The 22,754-nt window shown below is 43.7% G+C and overlaps 2 protein-coding genes across 2 annotated transcripts in view; one reads left to right on the top strand and one right to left on the bottom strand.

Moving 5' to 3' along the window:
- LOC121607669 (cyclin-dependent kinase 17-like) overlaps nt 1-13,882 on the top strand; it is a 30,081-nt gene extending 16,199 nt beyond the window's left edge. Inside the window, exons 4-17 of the mRNA XM_041938590.1 lie at nt 789-922; nt 4,857-4,982; nt 6,789-6,845; nt 7,034-7,148; nt 8,010-8,104; nt 8,321-8,383; nt 8,841-8,964; nt 9,234-9,354; nt 9,849-9,946; nt 10,108-10,213; nt 10,678-10,720; nt 10,925-11,015; nt 11,187-11,264; nt 12,583-13,882. Of these exons, the coding sequence (XP_041794524.1) occupies nt 789-922; nt 4,857-4,982; nt 6,789-6,845; nt 7,034-7,148; nt 8,010-8,104; nt 8,321-8,383; nt 8,841-8,964; nt 9,234-9,354; nt 9,849-9,946; nt 10,108-10,213; nt 10,678-10,720; nt 10,925-11,015; nt 11,187-11,264; nt 12,583-12,620 (1,289 nt within the window). The 3' untranslated portion in view covers nt 12,621-13,882. The remainder of the gene's footprint in view (nt 1-788; nt 923-4,856; nt 4,983-6,788; nt 6,846-7,033; nt 7,149-8,009; nt 8,105-8,320; nt 8,384-8,840; nt 8,965-9,233; nt 9,355-9,848; nt 9,947-10,107; nt 10,214-10,677; nt 10,721-10,924; nt 11,016-11,186; nt 11,265-12,582) is intronic.
- Nucleotides 13,883-14,005: 123 nt separating this feature from the next.
- On the bottom strand, nt 14,006-21,814 carry LOC121607837 (ETS domain-containing protein Elk-3-like). Its single transcript, XM_041938835.1, has 5 exons — nt 21,506-21,814; nt 18,559-18,767; nt 17,436-18,215; nt 15,608-15,730; nt 14,006-14,732 (listed from the first exon to the last, which is right to left on the bottom strand). The coding sequence occupies exons 2-5, from the start codon at nt 18,763-18,765 to the stop codon at nt 14,634-14,636; spliced, it is 1,209 nt and encodes a 402-aa protein (XP_041794769.1). The 5' UTR covers nt 18,766-18,767; nt 21,506-21,814; the 3' UTR covers nt 14,006-14,633.
- Nucleotides 21,815-22,754: the final 940 nt, after the last annotated feature.

Here is a 22,754-nt window from a genome sequence, read left to right as displayed (position 1 = left end):
TATTTTATGTCAAATAGGAGAATCTGTTTAGATGTTGCTATAGTGGCTAGATTTTATTACAGATTTTTATTTCAATGTGAAGCTGTTAGATTTGGGTAGCTGAGTAGCCTCAGAAACATGTAAAATCCCTGTCTTACACATTTCTACTGAGTCAGCTCTCCGAGCCTACTCACACATACTGTGACATATTATGTGTGAAAACATGCTCAAAAAAACCCACTGCAAGAGGCATAAATTAGTGCGCTGCTGACACATATACATATCTGAACAATCATTCCAGTGTTACATTCAGTCACACAAAAAGCCATTTGTTGATGAATGAGACTAAAAATAATGATTTTGGACACTTCCAACAAACTAGCAGCTGTGATTCCTGACCCAGATACAATATTTAAATTCAACATTGCATAAAATATGCTTAAACCCTGGAGGAAATGACAATGTGTTTCATATGTATGAAACCTGAGTTTGTTTAGACATGGGAAAATTACTGTTTGATATATGGATTTGTCGTGTAAGGACCCGTAGCCATGAAACAAATTAAATTTATCAGTCAAACATATTAAACCCAATATACTTGTTGTTTAATATCCTCTGCTCGACACAGCCGGGAGCTTGATAAGAACAGAGGGCCTCGTAAAAGTGTCCAAGAGAGTGTTTTTCTTTCCTGCTGAAGTCATCAGCCGGTGCCGAGCTCTGCCCTGTTTTCCACAGACCTGCTCCATCTGTCAGACTCAACCTCTCATCCTCCTTTTCGCATTCCTATTTTTCTTTCTTTTCCCCTCCAGATATCGTCCATGAGAACTTGAAGATGGGCTCGGATGGGGAGAGTGACCAGGCGTCGGGGACTTCCTCTGATGAGGTGCAGTCGCCCACGGGTGTTTGTCTGAGGAACAGAGGGAACAGACGCATCTCTGCAGAGGTGGGAATTGCGCTTTCAGACTTTTCCTTGCATAGCCCTTCTGCTTTTTTAATGGAGGATATGTTGTGGAATATGCGTCACTGGCTACTATTAACAAGTTCTGACATTTGAATATGTTACTGTTATGAATCATTTAGTCATACCTGGCTTAGTCCTTAGTCATACCTGGCTTAGGTTCAGCCTCCACTTTGTCGTTGAAGGTGTATTTTGATTAATTTGCTGAAAAGCAAAGGAATCTGAGCGTTTGACAATGGACCTTTTTCTCTGCTAGAAGTGGGATTTAATGATGTGTGCATTACAGCTCCATGCTGTAACTCGGCGTAGGCGTGTTCTCGTTTTGTGTCATGAACACACAGAAGTCCTCAGCTGCCCACATAATCTCAGCAGGAAACAAACACACACACACACACAAGAGCACAGTAACTCCACATACTGTACTGCTGAACATACTTTTGAAATCTGTTTTACAAGGGTTTCACAGTCGCCACCACCTCTACCCACCCAAGCCCCCTCTCTCTCTCTCTCACACACGCACGCACGCACGCACGCACGCATGCGCACACACACACACACACACACACTGAGTCAAAGGGGCAGATTTTGACATTCCTCTGGTGGTTACATAATGTCAACACATTATGGAAAGACTTCTCGCTGTGATTGTTATTATTTTTGATTGTTTTCTAAGAGGGATTTCATTTCACCACAAGCATTTTTTAATCCAGGGCGTGTAAAATACAGTGCAGCATTAAACACTTGAGAACACAAGCGTGCGACTGTAAATGACGAAGCTGCCGTATCTGGCACCCCACCACCATTTAGAGTTTAATGCAGCAGAGCATATGGAAAGACAGACCTGCACATAAATGCAGAACCAGATCAAGAGTGACGGCTTTAATTCCGCTGGCTCATAGGGACACATGAAAGGCAGCGCGAGGTGGGAGGAGAAAACTGTGCTGCTTTATCTCAAGGTAACAGATAAAGTGAGCTCAATGGAGGTGTTTTGAATTTTTGCAGGTTTCTGACACTGGCTTGCATCAGATTAGGTTCCAGTAGTAATTAAAGAGAATCAGATGGACAAAATTACATCAGTGTTTTGATGCTTGTTCGGTGTTGAGCAAAAGCAAGAATCAATATTAAGTCTTAAATCCTAAGTACCGTAATATAAAAATATGCTTTATATTACTTAAACAGCAAAACATCTTTTAATTTTAACTCTGCATGTGAGTATTAAACAATATCTGAAAATGTGTGTTTATCTCTTTCTTTACAACAAAGCCAAGACTTGGTCCCATCAGTCCACCTTAATGGATACTAATGGGATTTACGGATGTACAACTGACACGAGTCGGTACAGCTGACTGTCCAGTTTCATAGTGAAAGTGAACAAGAAAAGGAGTTCTTGTCTTCTTCATTTTTTATATACATTTTCATTGTAAAATAGATTTGTTATCATTTGTTTTTAATTTCGGTTTCCATTTTCATCATTGCTGTCTTGAGCCTTGAATAATCTCCATTCTCACACCAGTCACTTCAGTCTGAGCCACATGGTTGCCCATTTACTTTGTCTGTTGTTCTGACGTGTTTCTGTTTCTTTATGTTCCATCGTGCATCCGTCTCAGAGTGAAGGGTTAACTCACAGATCCACACAGTCAGAAGAGCAGTTGACTTGTCTCTCTGAGCTGACATGAATAATCCTTGTTTTTACAAGTTACTGAGTAGCTGATATCATGTAAAATTGCACTGTATGTGTTTTTGATGTGTTGACATCTTGCCAGTGAACCACATGTTGCACAGTCCCTGCTGGGCAATCATGCGATGAAACATCTTGTGATTGAAGTACACGCACTTCCCCCCCCTCTGACTGTGTTTATTGGTCCGTTTGATTGCAGGACCTCTGTGGATTTACGAGCAGATACCAGTAGCTTGCAGACAGAGCATACAAGGCTGCACGAAAGAAAAAAAAAACACCCTTAAATGTCTTGTTAAGCAGCTTACTTCATTTGGGGCTACCCACACATAGACGTGACACATCACCTCTCGCTGTGCATAGCGAGTGTGTGCAAGCACTGCACCCCACACTTCCCCACACTTCCTGTGACTGTTCCGCAACCAGAAAAGTTTATTTGGAAGGAAGCACGTACAGACACACAGCTAGACTCAGATTCTTTCTGCAGCACAACAAACACTCAGTGTATTGTTTGTGCTGCTGTGAGCAGCGTGATTGAGGCTTGTTGTTGATGAAGTGATCCAACAGCGAAATCACTGTGTGGCCTCATTGTTTGTGCTGATGTGACACTCAGAGGAGGAAGAAGAAGAAGAAGAAGAGGAGGAAGAGTGAGGAAATCCCTCCCCCTGTGGTCAGGTAGAGGATTGTACGCCTCTCATTGGCGAGGAAGCAGTGTTTTGGGATTACATCACAAGGATTAATGTAATACGGTCCAGATGGGCCCCTGTTGTAACAGATTATGATGGGTTGATTGGACAACTGGAGGGGGGTGGGGTGAGGGGGGGCAAAGGTCAGATGATGGATGGCATCGCTTCCTCTGGGGACAAACCACCAATCCTGAGCCAGCACACAGAAATTACAGAGCATCATAACTGATTATAATCCCAGCCCAGCAGTTCTTTATATGGCTTTATGGTAACAAGCAACTAGATAATGGTGAATGTGTGTATCTCTGTATGAGTTGTGACTGGCTTTATTGATTTGTACAGAATATCTTTGGGTTTCTTCAGATAAAATAAGCAACTTGTAGACATACAACTCTGGGAAATTATAATGGAAGTTTTCCCATATTTTGTGAAATTTTATGGACAAAGTGATAAAAAGAAAATAGTCAGATAATGGAAATAATCTTAATTGTAGCCCCATATTGAATATTAAAATTGTTCAGGATTAGGTTTTTGTCAATCAACTAATCCTTTAATCAGCTAATTGTTTCAGCTCCACACTATTACATACTGAGATGTAAATTAAGAATATATAAAAATCTTTAAAAAAATGCCTCTAAAACAACAAATCACAGCAGCAAAATCAGTCTTGTTAAATTCTGCATCAGAGTAGCAATTCTTTGACATGAGCATCGACATTACCACATTTATCAGCTTCCCTGTACGATGTACAGTATGTCTTATTTCCTCAAGTGGTAATAAAAAACATCACTTCCTGTGAAACTGACTGCATTTTTCATCTGTCCACTGAAGACCACCACAAAGGCAAAAGGATGAGTCATTGTCATGGTTTGAGTTGGCTGAACAGTCAGTTCGCCCGTCCACAAGTCCGTCACCTTCAGTTTGAGATTAGTCAATGAGCTTGTTGTTGAAATGTGGAAAGTTCAAAGTTACATATTGTTGTATGGTTGGTCAGGAGGGAGGGGAGGAGCGATGGGGTGTTACTAAGTGTGCGGTGTTACCTCAGAGGGAGTGGAAGTAGATTTAAAGCAGCTAGAGAGAGAGAGGGGACGGATTAACAGTAATCTAACAAATAGAGGAAATGCACGATGGGAAGAATCCAGACGTTGTTTTGTGAGTGTGTGTTTTATTTTATATAACAAGTCATTAGGATCATGCTTTAGTGCTTTGTTGATCTGGGAAGGACTTTACTCCGAACTTCTCCACAGGCAGCCTTTATTATGTACACAAGTGAGCTGTACAAAACAGTATAGATGCATGCTGCTGCACGTGTTATTATACACACACATATACACACACTGGCGTCTCTGTTGACCAGCGAGGCCTAAAGCTGGCTGGTTCTTACAGATTCTACTTGTTTGCTTTGGGTTTCTGCCATTTAGTTGTCAATCATTGGTATTTATTCAGAGCTTATGCTGTTTACTGAGGGTTTACTCCTGTTTTTTCAGGGTTTTACACCATGTTGATACTGTTTTTAAATTGGGTGTTTTGTTGTTTTTTTCTATGTGTGTGTGCACAGGACCTGAACAAACGTCTGTCCCTGCCGGCCGACATCCGGATACCTGACGGTTACCTGGAGAAGCTGCAGCTGAGCAGCCCGCCCTTCGACCAGCCGCTGAGCCGACGCTCCCGCAGAGCATCACTGGTGAGACGAGGAGAGAAAAGAGACTGTGATGATGCGACAGAGGAGGAAAATTAGCAATTACCCTGCTCTGTTTTCTTGCCACTTTGTCAAAAAGTGTACCTCCACAGGTGCAGTGCTTTAGCATCTCAATTACTATACTGTTCTTGCTTATATCCACAAACTCTGCTCATCAGCCTTGTCTCCAGCCCCCAGCACATAGACCAAGTTAGTGACTAACAGGTGAGCTTTGTGGAGAATTTAGTTGCTAAAGATATGGATATTTTTCTTAGGAGTTGGAGAAGTTATTTTCAATGATTTCAATGGAAATTCTGTAGTAGTAGTAGGAAGAATAATGCAGGTTTTTAAGCAGATTTATGCATGTTTATTCGCGATGGAAAGTGCAGGGGGTCTCTGTTATTATTTACCTGCCCCCTTCACCTCATGCAGTATCTTTGCCACACTAATGACTGTTTTTGGCTATTAAAGCACATTATTAGCAAGGTCGTCACAGGCCTGCACATTGATTTTCAACATTGCACACAATAGTCTAATGCAAATATGGTTAACTGTGTGACATATAATCGTCTTATCACTGAACGTTGGTCTAATATTTTGCAGCCAAAATCTGGATCTGCAAGGTAGCTAATAGCCACAACAGCCAAATGTAGTGGAAGAGAAACTGCATTATTTCTGTGTGAAATATTGTGGAGAGATTAAAAAAAACTGAAGTGCTATTACCTCCAAACTGTGCTTATGTAAATGCACCATACTTGTTGCCCACGTGTTAGAGTGAGCAGTACTGATTTGAGAATCAGCAGTGGAGGAGAATTGGACAGAGGTAGATCGAAATAGAAGCGGAGGGGCTGCAGGATATAAAGAAAGCTGTGAGCATATGTTTTATTTAACTGCAGTAAGAAACAGAGGTGAGTGGATGAGAGCTCACACCTTGCCCTCAGACCGCCTAATCTCTTCCTCTCAGCGTGCACCGCAGCATTCACTTCATCAGCAGCCTCAGCAGTAATTGGCTTGTGGTTTTTGCTTTGAATGTGTCTCTGTCAAAAGCGGAACTGAAGGAAAATATGAACACTGTGCCTCACCCAGTCTGCCACATTTGCATACACGTTCCCCTGCAGAGTTATTTAGAAAGCACTGAATGGCTTTGCTCAATATGTTTTTGACATGTTGAAAATCTATGACCTCTCAGCTCATCCGGTGCTGGTCTTCATTCTGGACAGAGGTCAGTTTAAAGTCTGGTGAAGCTGCCTGTAGATTTTATGCTCCTAGTTTCTGGAAAAGCGTTTCTGAAGACTCAAGGTGACCTCAGACTCTTCTTCTTTAAAAAATCTTCACATGAGGGCAAGTGAAAAATATGCATCCCACAGCTGAAGGTGATGTATTTAGATACCATGTTTTATTTGACTCACGGTCCAGAACACCAATACATTCACTTTTCACAAAGAAAAGCAGAAAATGTTGACAAAAGAGAAGCTGGAACCAGCAATATTTTTCCATTTTTGCTTAAAAAAATGCATGCAAGTTGTTGAATCTCTTAAGCACATTCAGGCTTTCCATTGTGTATTAAACGTGCGTTATAAATAAAGTTTGCCTTCCCTTCCCTATAAACAAACACATTGCAAAAGCCAAAAGCCAGCGGTCCTTTGTCACAAGAGATTAGCTCTGATGTTGGTTGGGGGTGTGTGACCTCCTTACACCCCCCCTCTGATGCTGCGAGGCCGTCAGAAGGATTTGCCGTAGTGTCTGTAAGCTTGTCAGTGCTAATAAAGACGCCACCCTCATTAATGCTGTTTGTCCTTTTCTCTCCTCCAGTCAGAAATTGGATTTGGGAAGCTGGAGACTTACATCAAACTGGACAAACTGGGGGAGGTACGTGAGAGTGTGTGTTCACTGTTAACCTTGATTTCCTCGCAGGTGCCAGTTTTCTCATAGTGAGTGACATAACACACAGTCCCAGTTACAGAGTTTACTTGTAACCCCTGACAGCCAGACTGTGCTGCATCAGTCCAGCTCCCAAGACCTGTAAATCACCCCTTTCCTCTCCTCCTGTCCTCCAGGGCACCTACGCAACAGTTTTCAAGGGGAGGAGTAAGCTGACAGACAACCTTGTGGCGCTGAAGGAGATCAGACTGGAGCACGAGGAGGGAGCACCATGCACGGCTATCAGAGAAGGTATGAAGGCTCAGTGCTGCTCCACGAACCTCACACATTACCCACAGCCGCTTAGGTTAGATGGCAACCTTGGTTTGGAATGTAAACGTAAGACTATGAGGAAGAACCAGACATGCAAAGTCTTACAATCCTGAATCCAAAAAAAGCTGGGCAGCTGTGTAGAATATAAATAAAAACAGAATGAAATCATTTGCAAATGAACTGTGTGCTCATGTAGTAACATCCTTTATACAATCATGTGTTCACAAAGTGGTGAACCTCGCTTGTGAGCGACTGAGTCTTTCCAGGATGCTCCTTTCATACCCAATCATGATACTATCACCTGCTACCAATCAACCTGTTCGCCTGTGGAATGATCCAAACAGGTGTTTTTGGAGTGTTCCACATGAAATGTGTTGCTGCATCAAATTCAGAATGAGCAAAAATTTACAAAAATCAATGAAGCTGATGAGGTCAAACATGAAATATATTGCCTTTGTACTGTTTTTAATTGAGTATATGTCAAAAAGGATTACGCAGCCTCCCACCTTGTTTGGAATCAGGGTTGTAGAAGGATAGTGATATTTTCAACATGGTGTCTTGTGCCACCTGTGTTTTTGTGTTTTGTTTTTCTTTGAGTGCAGTATTTTATCTTTTTGTTTTGTGATTTTTTTTTTTTGATCAGTTGAATCTCTGAGGTTTTCTTTATATGTGATGTAAGACTTTCTAAATTCACCCTACTTGGGTAAACAAAGGGAAATCAGAGTCAGAAATAAAAAAAGGATAAAAAAAAGGTAAAGCTTATGGTTGTGATCATAGAAGAGACGCTAAGTGTAATCACTTCCTCACTGTTACAGCTGTGTCCTCTTTCTTTTCCTCTAGTGTCGTTACTGAAGGACCTGAAACACGCCAACATTGTGACGCTGCATGATATCGTCCACACAGACAAGTCACTCACGCTGGTCTTCGAGTACCTGGTGAGACCAACAAAACCTCCGCCCTCACTCCTCCTGTGTTATTCTGCACAAAGCACAGATGCTAAAATATACATATTTCACATCATTATTATTCATGACCCTCTGCAGAGTTGAGGACAATAATACAGGAGCACAGCTGTTGCAGGTGGAGCGCCTGTAGCCTCTCTACTGTTCTGACGCCGTCTCTCTCCCCCTCTCTCCCCCCCTCTCGTCTAGGACAAAGACCTGAAGCAGTACATGGACGACTGTGGGAACATCCTGAGCATGCAGAATGTCAAGGTGAGCCTCCGCAGGCGGCCTGCTGGCCCGACGGCCGACTTCAGCAACTGTCGCAGCTTTGTGGTTTCTGTTATCAACACAAGAAATGCTGTTAGTGTGCCCCCTGGTGGTGGAGTGTAGACAGTGGGGGGATTTGTTCTCTTGACCTTACTTGTCCACTTGTTTTTGTTTGCATGCATTTTGTTGCAATGTGGTTTCATGTTCCTTTGAGTAGGACTGAAAATACATAAACTACATGAAACTGCAGTTTAGAAGGAGCATGTAAATATTGTGTCTGTAAAAAAAAAAAAAAAAAAATCAATGCAGAATTTAGTGGATTTTAACTTCTTGTATATTCAAAAAGGTGTTCGGATAAATTGTAATTTGGCAACAGCATGTGTATTATATACAAGCTCTGCTTTTTATTCGTTACCACTATTTGAAATTGATCCCTGATGTAAAATGTGTCTTTTCCCAGATTTTTCTGTTCCAGATCCTGCGAGGCTTAGCGTACTGTCACAGGCGGAAAGTTCTCCACAGAGACCTGAAGCCCCAGAATCTGCTCATCAACGACAGAGGAGAACTCAAACTGGCTGACTTTGGTAAAAACAAAAACACTCACTTGTTAATTAGTGAGTGTTCATGTGTATCCACATGTGTGAAAAATTCATGTCATATTTTTCTTCAAATTAATTATCTGCCATTTGGACGAAGGTGACATTGCTAAAGCTGCATTCATCTCTAATTAAAAAAAGATACGACTGAGCCGTATTAAAAAAAATGATAAATATTTGTCATTTTGGAATGAAACTGCTCATATGAGCTTGTGTCACTTGGATGTGTTTTTATTTCTCATATTTTTGCTCCACAGGCCTGGCGAGGGCCAAGTCTGTGCCCACTAAAACATACTCTAACGAGGTGGTGACGCTTTGGTATCGGCCCCCCGACGTGCTGCTGGGCTCCTCTGAGTACTCCACACAGATAGACATGTGGTGAGTGGGCCTCGCTCAACAGGGGTGATTACAACTGTCGGAAAACACAGAGTAAACTCCCGGCTCCTCTCGCTTCACGTCCATACGACCGAGCGCAGTGAAGGTGCTTTGGGCAAATGTAAAACATCAAGCAGAAAGAATTCCTGTTGTTTCTAATCCCCCTTCAGTGTTTTGTGGTATGAGCGCAGATGTTTGGAGCTTCTTTCATTTAATTGGTGCTCTTATGTTGAGCAACTTAGCAGACAGGTGTCCTAATCTGCGGTGAGGAGACTTTGATGTGGCACATGACTGTTGATGAGCAAGCTGTTATGGGGTTTAACTGTAAATGGTTTCTCCTACACTTCGAAGTGCTCGGCTGCTTTCTTGCATGAATTCCTGCCTCCTCCTTTGATATTTCACTCACTGGTTGATGCACGATTCAGGGGGTTTGACTCCAGAAAGAACACCTGTTGAGTTGATTTGTGTTGAAGCTTCAGTCTGTGTCTTCCTGTCAGGGGTGTGGGCTGTATATTCTATGAGATGGCTGCCGGCAGGCCCCTGTTCCCAGGCTCCACAGTGGAGGACGAGCTGCACCTCATCTTCAGGCTGCTGGGTCAGTGCTGCCCCCTGCTGACAGGGAAACACTCAAACTTTTAATAGGATCCTTTAATCGCATTAACCCTGGCATGTAGCCCCCGTGGCAGCGTGAAAAGCCCCTCCAGCTGCCGTGCTAAAGTCTGCCTCTTACAGGGTCGATTGAATGTCCCTCCACAGGCACTCCCACAGAAGACAGCTGGCCTGGAATATCCTCCATCGACGAGTTCAAGTCCTACAAGTTCCCCAAGTACAAGGCCCAGCCCCTCATTAACCACGCACCCAGGTGAGTCAGGGAAACCTGTACTCTGAACACCTGCTTTTTCTTCTGCTGTATGTCTTTTTAAATGACATCAAATATGACATAGTGCCGCTGATGTTACATGAGGCTATTTCAGATATTCATGTGACAGTCATATACCTTTACAGTTTCTTAACACCCCCCTCACCTCTCTTTAGCCCTCTAATCATTGGAGATGGAAATGAGCAAATGTTTCAGATCAGACCCAGGTATAAGATCTGCGACTGCATGCAGAACATTTTAGATTTAGAGACGTAGACATTAGTAGTATTGGTTTGTTTAGTTAGGACTGTGTGCTCTGTGTCACTTCCTGTAAGGAAATCCTGTGGAATAGTTGACTCTGTTTCCTTCCTTACACTCACCAGCATCTGTGCGTCACCCCACCTCTACTGACCCCCCTCTCTCTTGCTCTCACTCCCCCTCCCTCTCCACCCCCTTCCTCCCCTCAGGTTGGACACTGATGGCATTGACCTGCTGATGTCATTCCTAAAAGTGAGTCTCACTAAATCTGCCAGGCTTGAATGTGATGTTAAATCGTGGTGTGACACATTTTGCAGCTATATTAGGACTGTGTGTTCGGAGACGAGCTCATCGGGGTGCTTCAGCCCGCTCACGTGCAGCCATACAACGCTGACCCCATTTTTATTCTGTTGTTCTGTAATGACTTTATGTTCTGGTACTTCCCCTGAATTTCAGTACGAGTCAAAAAAGAGGATCTCTGCTGATGAAGCAATGAGACAGCCATACTTCAGGAGCCTGGGGCCACGTGTGCACACACTGCCAGAGAGTGAGTAATGAAATGGCAACACAGTAATGCAGACTTGGCAGGCTAAGCTAGGTACGACTTGAAGGATATTGCAGTGTACAGTGAGGATCAGTTACAGCTGCATAACAAAGACACCATTCTCCTGGCAAGATGTGATTTCTGTTGCACTGACTTACTCTTTATGTCTGGCAGGCATATCCATATTCACACTGAAGGAGGTCCAGCTGCAGAGGGATCCCGGCTACCGGAACTCATCGTACCCCGAGTCAGGTGACGAAAAATATGAGAATGAATGCTGTGAATGCTTTTGAGAACCAGAGGTTTTTAAACTGCCGTTTATTCTTACATTTGTTGAAATTCTCTTTACACCCTGAAAGAAATCAGTAAATCAAATGTTCTGACAAAAAAAAGAGAAATCCTAACCCCTTATCTGTGGCCTGTAACAAACCCATCCAATTATTTCATTCAGCCCGAATGTCTCACAAGAACGGCAGAGAAAGTGCAGCCAAAATTTCCCAACACAAACACGCTAGTTTGGCAGCTATGAGCACTAACAAGAGCCTTGTTTGTTGTTTACAGCCCTTATGATAAGGTTAGGTGTTTTCTGACATGTGAATGAGACATGAGATAGTTGGATTGCGTTGACAATGATGCACTGCGCTCCAGTACACACACCGCGAGCCGACAGACTCTCGTTCAGCAGCTAACCATGTAGCACGCACACACACAGAGCAGTGAGCAGTAGCTGCCAGGCCGGGTAGCCGATTCAGACTGAAGGACTAAAGCATTTTGCTTGTGTTAATGTGATTGTGGCATCTAAGAGTTGTTTATCTATGCATTTATTAAAAGAACTGGTCTTCTCATCACCGCCCCTCTCCCCAGCGCTCTTTGTCTATCGTGGACTCGTCCTCCAGCAATAGTCAGGCAGTAAGCGTTCAGGTGTTTTGGGGGAGTGTCTTTGGAGGAAGGCCTGAAGGGAGGGGATGGGATTTCTTGGTTGTGTACTTTCAAAATCTAGTTTACTCTTGCCGGTTTCTCCAAAGTTACCAACTCTGGCTTAAACCATATTGCTGCCAATTCGCCTTTTATTTTCCCTTTGAGCATTAACTCAGCCAAATCTGAACACACAGACACAATGCACATATTTTTAGATCTAACATAACTTATACCTGCCAACGATTAATTTATCAATGCCCATTGCAAATAAATGTCCATAAATCATCTTAGAAATACTATATATTTTTTTAAAAAGCCCCCTTTAACCCCAGAACTTGCCTGAGAATCATCACATTTTTAAGTTTTCTTCAGTATCAAAGTAATCCAGTGATAGTTGTCTGTACGTCCATTGGTGCGCTGCAGACAGGAGCTGCTAATAGCTAATTCAGCTTACTTTTAATGGTGCCAGTTTGCCAAAATATAAACTATATAATACAGGCTAAAAGAAACTCTAACTCTCAGAATCCAAAACTTGCGGCCTGTTTGTTTCTTATCTTGGTGTTGTCTGAAGGGGTCCCCACAGTGTCTGCTGTAAACTCGAAAATCATTGAATCATCAGAATCATTGACGCTTTGTCTTTGTTTCCCCTCAGGCAACGGAAAGAGCAGAAGACAAAGCATGCTGTTTTAGATTCTCTGGACTGTATTTTTTTATTTGGGAAGGATCTCCTAGCTGTACAGTCTCGCCGATGGATCAGTAACCTGAGATGGATGTTGGCGTGGAGCATCATCATCGTCATCATCATCACTCCCCCCAAACAACTTGGGAAACTTGTCCATAGTGCGACTGACCCCTTGTCCAGGTTTGGCCTGAACCTGGCCCAAAAGAGACATTTATATACTGTACATCTATATTTATTGAGAAGAGAATTTGCTGCTAAATACAACTACTGTCTAGAATTCTAACTGGCTCAGTCACTTTAATGAGTACATGCAATGTGTATAGATTTTTAATTCTTTTTTTGAAGTGGTGGTATTTTTAGTGATATATTTTTTTTTGTCATTATTTCCATTTTCATACCTAAAAATCTCCACCCCAGAGCTCCTCCGTGTGTGTGTGTGGGTGAGTAAGGCACACAGACAAACAGAGGGATGTTTCTGTAGCAACTCAAAAGGGTTTGATTTTCTGTCTCTGTTGCCACGGTGCTGCTCTCAGCTGCACCCGTCATTTGTGACCATTTACTCTGAAGGTTTTTGAGGCCAGCTTCGATAGAACTGATAATTTAATCCTAACCGGAGGCTAATATGAGAGCAGTGCTGCCAAGCTGTGTGCAAAAAGATCACAGTGTTGTCAGATGCTGGCATATCATTCCAGGATAATGTGGTCTCTGTCGTGACCAATGAACAAATGCAGGCGGGGAAAGGCAACGTAGAATTATTAGCGAGGGCATTACAGGATTAGTTACACCTCCTAAATTCTTCAGAACATTTTTAACTACAGTGAACAACATTCTCATCCTTTTCCACCTCAATCTGACACATTATCTCTTCCAGTCTGTTACAAAGAGGAGGTGCAAAGCGAGCTCCCAGTGTTGAAAGCTGCCTTTGTGCATTATAGGTGTGTTTTTTTTCTTTCTGCCATTCCCATCTCCCAACTGTAAAAATGGAATCTCTTTTTCTGGATTGCCTCCATCATTGTGTTGCATGCCTGCTCTGTTGTATGAGGAAGCACACAGCCACTGAACTCCTAATTCAGGGAGCACTAGCTATAGTCCTGCCCCTAGTGAATACGATACCGAGTCACAGTCTATTTAACAGTGTTACAAGAGATGTTTTGTATGATATTCTTTAACTTTATTTGTGGATAATTGTTATTGGTGTGGGATTTCGTTGCAGATGCCCTCCCATATTTGAGCTTTTTTTTTCCAGAGTAAAGAAAATAAAATCTAAAGTTTAAACAGAAATTATGTGAACTTTTTTGGATTTTTTTTTCCTCTGACTAATGTTTTTAGTGTTTAATTTAAGGCACTGGGTTCAAGCATTCAATGCTTTGTTTATTGAAAATGACAAAACAATCTTCACAATACAAAATTATACAGAATACAAACTGTATACCAAGTCCAGTATAAAAAAAAAGAACATTACAAGTGTTACAAAGGCTTTCATTGATTTGAAATCTCGTCTTCATTAAAAGATTTTGGGAAAAAAAAAAGGCAACAAGGCACAGCCGGTATTATCTGAGAAGCATAGTGCATACAATACATACAATACCACACAAGTGAAACAACCAGTTTCACATTGTGACAAACTCTTAAAGAAAAAAAAAAAGGATTTAAAAAAAAAAAGATTAAAACAAACCAAGCTCTCTGCGCAGAATGAGCGGCTGGCTAGTCTTTTGCAGCTAGCTACGCGTCACTACTGTCCATCGTGGACAGGGTCCTGTGGAAATGTGCTGTACTTTATCACAAAGAGCCAGACGTCTCACAGACATCGTGGCGCATGGCTTTTACCAAGTGCTTTCAACCACTGCAATCTGAAGCAACGCAAGTGCAAAAAAGTGAGGTCACATACTGTCTCGTAGGACTTTTCTGAAGCAAAATTTAACATGATGGACAAGAGATCTCTGCTGCAGGTGATGACGACAAGGATGAGAAACTTTCAACGAGAGATGGATGAAGGTGGGAGATTTTTCACTGACCCTGGATCAGGATTTGTGGGTGGTGGGGGACAGGAGCAGAGAGGAGGGTGTTCCTTCCAGGTTTGGCAGTGGGACAGGCATGTGTCCGTTGATTAGGCTGGGGAACTGGAGGAAGAGAAAGGAGCTGAGAGTTAGCGAGGAGGGGACGGAGGTGCTATGAAAGCCGCTTTCCGGTGAGGAACTGCAGCATTGTCACTGCTCTGGTTTCCTGTTTTTTTATTCATTGTGCCTCTTCCTTTTCGTCTCTGTCCCCTGTACCTCCACAACAGAAGGAGAAGTCGACATTATTTGTGCACAGAGGATCCGGTATGTTGTGTGTGTGTGTGCCTGTGGAGGGGGTGTGGTGTATGTGTTTCACAAATGAGGAGCAGCTCTCAAACCAGTCCACCCTGTTCAAACCGGCTCCCCTGGGCTCAAACAGGAAGTATTCACAGGATTTCCTCTCCCTCTCACAAGCGCTGAAACAGGACACCTCTGCTGGACCTGCTCACTAAGTCACGACTAGTTTCACAACCATTGATGTCTGCTATTTTGCAGACCTCAAAAACATCTTGTTTTTTAATTCCATATGCTTTCTGTTGAGTAAATACCTGCCTGAAAATGCAAAATGTAAAAGATGAAGACCCATTTTGCTTTTAACTGGCACTTTATTTTAAGGACCCAATAAAAGGGGCAAAGTTCTAACAAATGATTCCATATAAATTTAGTCTATAAAACTGGAGCTCATTCTTTTATTACCTATTGTAAATGCTTGGAAACTGATTCATCTTCAAAACATTTCCTGTCGTTACTCACCTGATTTAAGAGGGGGGGATTTTGCAGCAGTGCTAATTTCACCTGCACAGTCTCACAACTTCCTCCTCGTCTTTCATACACAACCAGCTAACAATAATCCTTTGAGCACACCTTCTGTTCTCATCTCCTGCTATTTTTGTCCCTCTCCCTTCCCCGATGCGTCCACACCTGTGTGTGTTTCTTACCTGGAAGAGGGAGCTGTGGCCCTGCAGCCGGGCGGGGCTGAGCGGGGCGACGGGGCTCAAGCTGCTCCAGAAGTGGATGCCTGACAACAGCGGACTGTGAGCCAGCAGCAAACCAGAGGGAGTCTGCGAGGGGACACAGAAGGAGGGAGGCTTTGTGTAAATACGAGAAACGAGTGAAGACAACATCTTTTTAAAAGAAAAACACCGGTTGGAGAGGGAGCGCTGAGGGCTTCGGTAATGTAAAACATGCTGAAATGGTAAATGGACGTGTATTGGCGTTTGGAAAAACAAACTGACGGAGCAGGAAGGAAGTCTGTGGTTTCTCCCCCAGAATACAGGGGTGACGTGGGGAGGAGAGGAGGAGGTTGGACAGTGGGGGTTGTTGTTGATTGGGGGGGAGAAATGGGAAAGGGGAGGGGGGGGGGGGGGGGGGGGGGGGGGGGGGGGGGTCCTCGAGCACTTGGAACGCCAACTAGAGAGAAAACATATGAAATCAATTTCTGCCTCTTCCCCCCTGGTCTTCTCTCCCCCTTCCCCCCGACTTTCCCCTGTGTCACCTCAGAGAAGTGAGCCAGTGTTGCGGAGGGACCCAGCCCTGCTCCCATTATTAATGGAATTATTGGAGCATATGGCATCACTTAGGGCCTCTTCCCCCCTCTCATAGGTTGGACTTGCAGAAGATTTCTGTAAATCGCTCGCTTTCCTCTGATCTCACTTTTTGTGCCCAGACAGTGAGTGTAGTATTAATGCCGTTCTCAACGTGTGGACAAGCCTCTGATGTGGCAGAGCGATTTTTCTTTGTAACAACTCCAGTGTAAACACATTATCAACTGAAATAGATTATTAAACACCGGTTGATGCTTGCAGCAGAGCCTTTGGGATTATGGCAAAGATCAACACAAACCAAAATGTCACGGCTGGTTGAATTTGGCTCTAAACATTTGACAGAAAACAGTCTAAAAAAAGTGCTGTAAAGCCTGGATCTGTCATACAGCAGCATTTAAGGCAGGACTACCAAAAGAGGGAAAAAGCAACTGCTGCATTTACTCACTTTACGTGAGCAAATTTGCATTTTCTAAGCGCTGTTATTTCTCAAACTTTAATTTGAGTACAGACATGTTTCTACAAGGCCTGTGATTTGCAGCACGAAGACATTCTGGCAGTCATTTTGGCTTTTACCCCACACAACTGTTTATCGAAATAATCTGAAAGGTTTAATCCCAAACCAAACACAGACAATGACTCAATCTAAATTTGTATTCAGTTCCAAACAATGTGAAATTCCTTTATGAAAGTGCCTGTGCGCTAAAAATCACTCCGGTTTATCTTTTTCATACCTTTCCTCTGTCGGTTTCTTGAGGAAATTTGGGCTCAAGTAACTACTGAAATAAATATAGCGGTAGGCTTTCCACCAACGCATGCCAGGCTGTGTCAGATGTCTCTTGCTGCTTTAGGGACACTGACATCATACTCTGGACAGATCCCATCATCTCCCTGTGGCCAGCCAGGCCACCGCACATACGGGACGGAAGCAGATAGCATCACACAATTATTCTCTCTTCGTGAGATTTGATTATTATTGGGCTCACTGTACTTCAGCGGCGGCTGGCACAGAGAGACGTGATCTCTAGTCTACCTTAAATTATTGAGAGTAGAAATAAGAGAACTTGTAGAAATGTGTCAGCAGGTTTTAGAGCAGTCTCAGGTGTGAGCAGAATAACATGGTCAAAACACCATCGAACCCATTTGAACCATAAGTCATTACCTGTACTGCTGGTGCTGCCCACAGGAAGTTACAGCTGTGTATTATTGGGATGGATCATCTCACCTGTGCAGTGAAGAAGGCAGGAGTGAGGGAGCCAGACGGCAGCGCTGGACTGTTGAGGGCGATGGAGCCGATGTCGCTCCCTGCGAGCAGCAGGGACGGGGCGGAGATCTCCAGAGCTTTGGGCTTTTTGCTTTTTGGTGGGAGTCCATCTCCTTGGTTACTACTACTACTAGTGGAGCTACTTCTGCCACTGCTGCTGCTCTTCTCAGGGGGCTGCAGGGCTCGCTCCCTGTGCCCAGAGGAGAGGTTGAGGGGCTGAGCGCTCTGGTCAGAGTCCTCCTCCTCCTCCTCGGCTGCAGGGCTCCAGTTTCGGCCGGGCTGGGAGGGTTGGGTGTGGGGAGAGGATGGGGAGTGGAGTTTGGATAGCCTGGGGGAGATGTAGGACTCGGGCTTGGCAGACGGAGGGGAGCTTCGCTCGCTGGCATTGGTGCCAAAGCGGATGACGGAGCGCGGCTCCTCCTGGCGCTCCCGCAGGGCACGGAGCAGCTCAGGCTGGTTCTGCAGGGAGCTGATGCTGAAGGAGGAGTAGAGCCCCGAGCGGAGGTAGTCGTTCCGACACTGCTGCGCCCCCAGGGCTGCCAGGGTCCTCCTCTGGGCCTCCTCTTCCCCTTCCTCTTCCTCTTCCTCCTCTACCTCCAGCTCAGAGGCCTCTCCTTCCTGAAGGGGAAACCTTCCAGAAGCCAGGCCCATCTCCACCGCCTGGGGGTCCATCTTCAGGATCTCAGGGAAGGACACAAACTTATAGACAAACTTCTGGCCAATCACCTTCTTGATGATATTCTGTAAAAAAAGACAAATAATGATCAGGAAACTCTTCACACTATTTACCCTAAAGTAGGGCAAACTGATATCAATCTGGAAAACAGTAACAGGACACACGCAGATTATCACAATATCATACTGAAACAACTGTGAGTTAGAGTTTGACTTCACAGACAGTTTTCTACTCTGCATTTGGCGAGAAAGAGGAAGTGGAAGTCTCTATCAGGGGAGATTGTGGCTTTAACAAGAAGAGCAACTATGAATTTGTTGCTACACTCCTTTCAGTAACAAAGGCCGCAATGACATGCCTGCTTCGCACAGAGGCAGCCCCTGCACATTAAGCAGAATCACTTTAATTCACCTTGTCATAGTAGTAGCGCAGGGCTCTGCTCAGCTTGTCGTAGTTCATGTTGGTCTTGTTCTTGCGCAGCCCCCACAGCTTGGCCACTTCCTCTGACTTCAGCAGCTTGAACTCGCCGTCGGTGGACGTCCAGCATATCAGGTGCTTGTGACTCTGGTCCAGCAGCAGCTGCAGCAGGAACTGCCACAGAGTGATGGCGCTGTCCATACCTGCAGCGAGATGTGATCAGCGTGAGAGGAGTGATACGATTTTTTGAAAAATAACCTCATTGGTTATTTTTAAAATCGTCACATGATGATGTCTGAGATCTTCCTCCTGTGGCCTTTTCCTCTACTCGGAGGTGTCAGCTGACAGAGAAAAAGCAGCAAACCTACACCACCTGCCAGATGCTACGATGACAGAATAAGCACAAAACTCAAACCTCTGAGCGAGACAAGCTGGGTAGCTCTTTGCACCCTACTGAGCTCATTACTGTGCATATTTCTTCCCCGTGTGAACTAATTGTTGATAAAACAAGCATTTTAGGAGACTGTTCAGATCAAGAAGAGCTAGTGTTTAATGAAATGCCTCTTCTCCTGATGTGTCTCGCCGGCGTACTTCACCACATACAGGCTAAATTAGGTTACTGTCTGAAGAGGTAATGGCCTGTTTGAGCTCTAACGTGGTGTAAGGAAGAGCATACCGGTGATGAATAGAACAGTGTGTTTTCAAGAGTGTAGTGTAATGTAGCGGCGGCAGCAGAAGAGAAAAAAATACAAGGAGGAACAACAGCTCAAGCCAGAAATATGCTGCGGTTCAACCTGGCCCTCTCTCCACAGGAAGTATGACGGGCCCAGGGTGGGTTATTCCTTTAATAGAGGAATGTGCAGCCGTGAAGCTCCTGTCTGCCTGCTAGGAGCTCACATATTAATAGTGTGGAGGGGGTGGGGGGGTGGTCTTTCACCACAGACAGTAACACCAGAGCAGTGCTGAAAGGATTCATAAATTATGATGGACAATAGCGGGCCAAAGGTTTTGACAACTGAGAAATTGTTAGCCTAAAATGCCAAAACTGTGATGTGTTTAGCATCTCAAATGTGAGAATCTACTGCTCTCAGTTTTGTATCATTGTAAATTGAATATGTTGGATTTTTTTTTTTGCTTTTGATTGGACAAAACACAGCAATTTAAATACATCACTGTGGGCTCTGACTGCTACTTCCTTACATTTTATTTTTAAACATATTAATTTTGAAATAAATCGTTATTATACGAGAGAAACACACATACTGACTGTAATGAGTCTGTAATGCCAAATATCAAAAATTACTCAGTGCCAAGAGTTAGCATTAAATGATTTGAGTCCTGTTATAAGATATTTACTCTTTTTTTCTGTCCAGAGTTCTTCTTTAGTGCTTGTCTGAGAACTTTTGCTTTATTAAAAAAAAGTCTGTCATAAAGAAAACATGTTTCTCTTCCTGAAAGTAAGTTACGGCTCAGGTGTGGTTTCGACACTGGAATAGAAAAATGCCAGACTCCACACAGTCCTGCATGCTAATAGACCTCACTGTGTTCACTTTTCTGCCTTATCTGTTGATGAAAGGCCCGATTAGTGGCTGACGCTCCAAAACAATAACAGACCGGCCGTCCAGCCACTACATGTTCGTGTTCAGAGAGGAGACGGAGAGAGGCAGAGGGCGGGCTGAACTAATTCCTGACACTTGCCATCCCCTGAGTTTTCTATCTGCCACATGAACCTACAAACCTGTCAAAGTCAGGACTTCCTCCTATTCTACTTCCAAGGACAAATGGTGAGGAGAGGGGATCCCACAGCAGGGGAGCATTTCCCCAGTCCTGCCACACTTCCCACAAAAATCCCAAAGGGAGAGGGTCAAAAGATCAGAGCATTGTCCCCTTTCCACAGCTCCACCCTGTAACCCACTCTGAAGTTCGGTTTGACTTTAAAACACTTTGAGGCAAAAGCAAAGCTTGCCAATCCAGGACCGCTGAGCTGACAGGGCTACAATTAGGCCAGTGTGACTTATAAACATTCACCTATGCAAGATCCTGCAAATAGCACAGAAGACCTTTAGTAGTATTGAGCAGCTATTGTAGGTCAGAAAAACCTCAGACAGAAAGCAGTAGATTTTACATATCATGAAAAAAGTGACAATGACCTCACTAGTCATACCTTACACTAATATTAGAGCCATACCCCAACCACACACAGATAAAAATCCCTCATACAAGCCCAACAATGAGGTAGATACAGTCACTGTGAGAGCCGCAGACATGGTACAACTCTTTCTAGGAATATTACAGGAGCATTGTGGTGGTTTTGGTCGGGGCTCAGGAGCCCTGCTGCGGATGCTCGGGCTGAGAAGTCTCGCTGTGCGCACAAAGCCATCCAGTGTGTTGCCTGAACGGAAACTCCTAATGAGATTAGATGGTGTGTGCAGACATTACTTAGCCATGACTAAATCTGCTCTCTTCCTGTGCGCAGACGGTGGAAAATTCAGCAGGGGATCATCAGAAAAGCATCAATAAACAGCGATCATAGACGCTGAGCCAGTTTTTTTTTTTTTTTTTTTTGCACTACTTGTCTTTTGTTTGCCTCTTTTTTTAGGGGAGGCTTCAGTTATATCCGGGACTTGAAAGTTGCAGTAACTGTTCCGAGGTCTGGATCACTGTTCTGCCCCACTGACTCATTTTCAAGATGTTGCTCGGACCGGAAGACGGCACAATTATGTCCGAGTCTGAATCTGTAACTTAATCTCGCCGAAAATTTTAAAACACACTCGATCCGAAGAGATTAAAACACGGTCAAAATTTCACAGCAAAGACGACCCACGTAAAGTGTGAATACTCTCACTAATACAACTAATTAGGCATTATTTCACCCGCTACCAGCTGCCAAGCGGCCAACAAAGCGCTGCTCAGAGAAAGATGTCAGTTTACTTCACGTTACCTGCGATCTCGGACTTGGTCTTTTCCCTCCGCGCAACTTTACGGTGAAGCTTGCGTGATCCCTTGTTTTTCCATGCTTGCTTCTGGTCTACACAGTTGTGCTGGACTGAAATAGGATCCTGGGCTTTTTCTCTTTCTGAGCAGGAAGTTGGAGCAGGCAGACACAGAGCCGGCTGACTTCCTCTCCCCGACGATTCCCCAGGCAGTTTGCCGTCTGTGTAAACACACTTTTCCTCCCCTCCTCTTCTCGTCCGCCTGCCCGCTGACGGCCAGCAGTAGGCCTACTGTGTGTCGGTACACATGGTGAAACAGAAACTCCTACAGCCCGTGAACTGACATCATCAATCCGCAGCCTACCGTGATGCCTTTAGGTTTGGCTCGGTAGTTCCAGCTACAGGCAAAAAGACACGTCGTTGTCCTATTTCGTTTTCATAGTCGGGAATTTTGTGCTGCTACACAGCAGTGAATTGGATGATATCGGCCTCGGGGTATGGGGACATTTAAAGTGAAGTTTGCCAACTAATTCTGTACTTTGTGATAAATACATGCAGCTTTTGTATGAAAGCATAATTAATTTATGAAAACAGATAAGACACTATTTGAATAAATTGAATAAGAAATGGGGTAAAAGAAAATAACAAAATGTAATATATATACACACACACATACATATATACATTTATACATACATATGTACATTACAATATGATTGATAGATACTTTATCAATCTCCAAAGAGAAATTTACAGTATGTATGACAATGTATAACAATGTTGAAAATGTGTGCAAAAATAAGTCAAAATGAATGGAGGGCAAGCACTGATTGGCGGCTGTTATGCGTTAAATAAAATATAGTCTATAGGGTGCTTGTTTACATGAAATGTCAGAATGATTGAATTAATAAATCACTTTTACCTTCAGTTGTCTACTTCCTTCCTTGTTCATTGTCACTGTGCAGGACAGAAGCACCATGATTGGCCCATCAAATCTGAAAGTTTAGCGTAAGATGTTAAGATGTCTGGATATGAACTTTGAGATGGTCACATTTATATTCTAGTTTGTTTTTTTTTTTTGAGGTGATACTGTAAATTACTTGGTATATACATGGTACACGCCTCAGACCAGTTGGCCCACACGTACGCAAAGAGATGATTACATTTCAGTAGAAAGATTTAAAAAGCCTTGGTAGCATTGCATCATGTTTCATTTGGTAAATATTGGTAAATAAAGCTTTACTGTCCCACAGCTTA

This window comes from Chelmon rostratus, chromosome 6, assembly GCF_017976325.1.
Source record: "Chelmon rostratus isolate fCheRos1 chromosome 6, fCheRos1.pri, whole genome shotgun sequence".
NCBI lineage: Eukaryota > Metazoa > Chordata > Actinopteri > Chaetodontiformes > Chaetodontidae > Chelmon > Chelmon rostratus.
The sequence above is the reverse complement of the archived record's forward strand: the minus strand, read 5'-3'. Positions and strand labels throughout refer to the sequence as shown.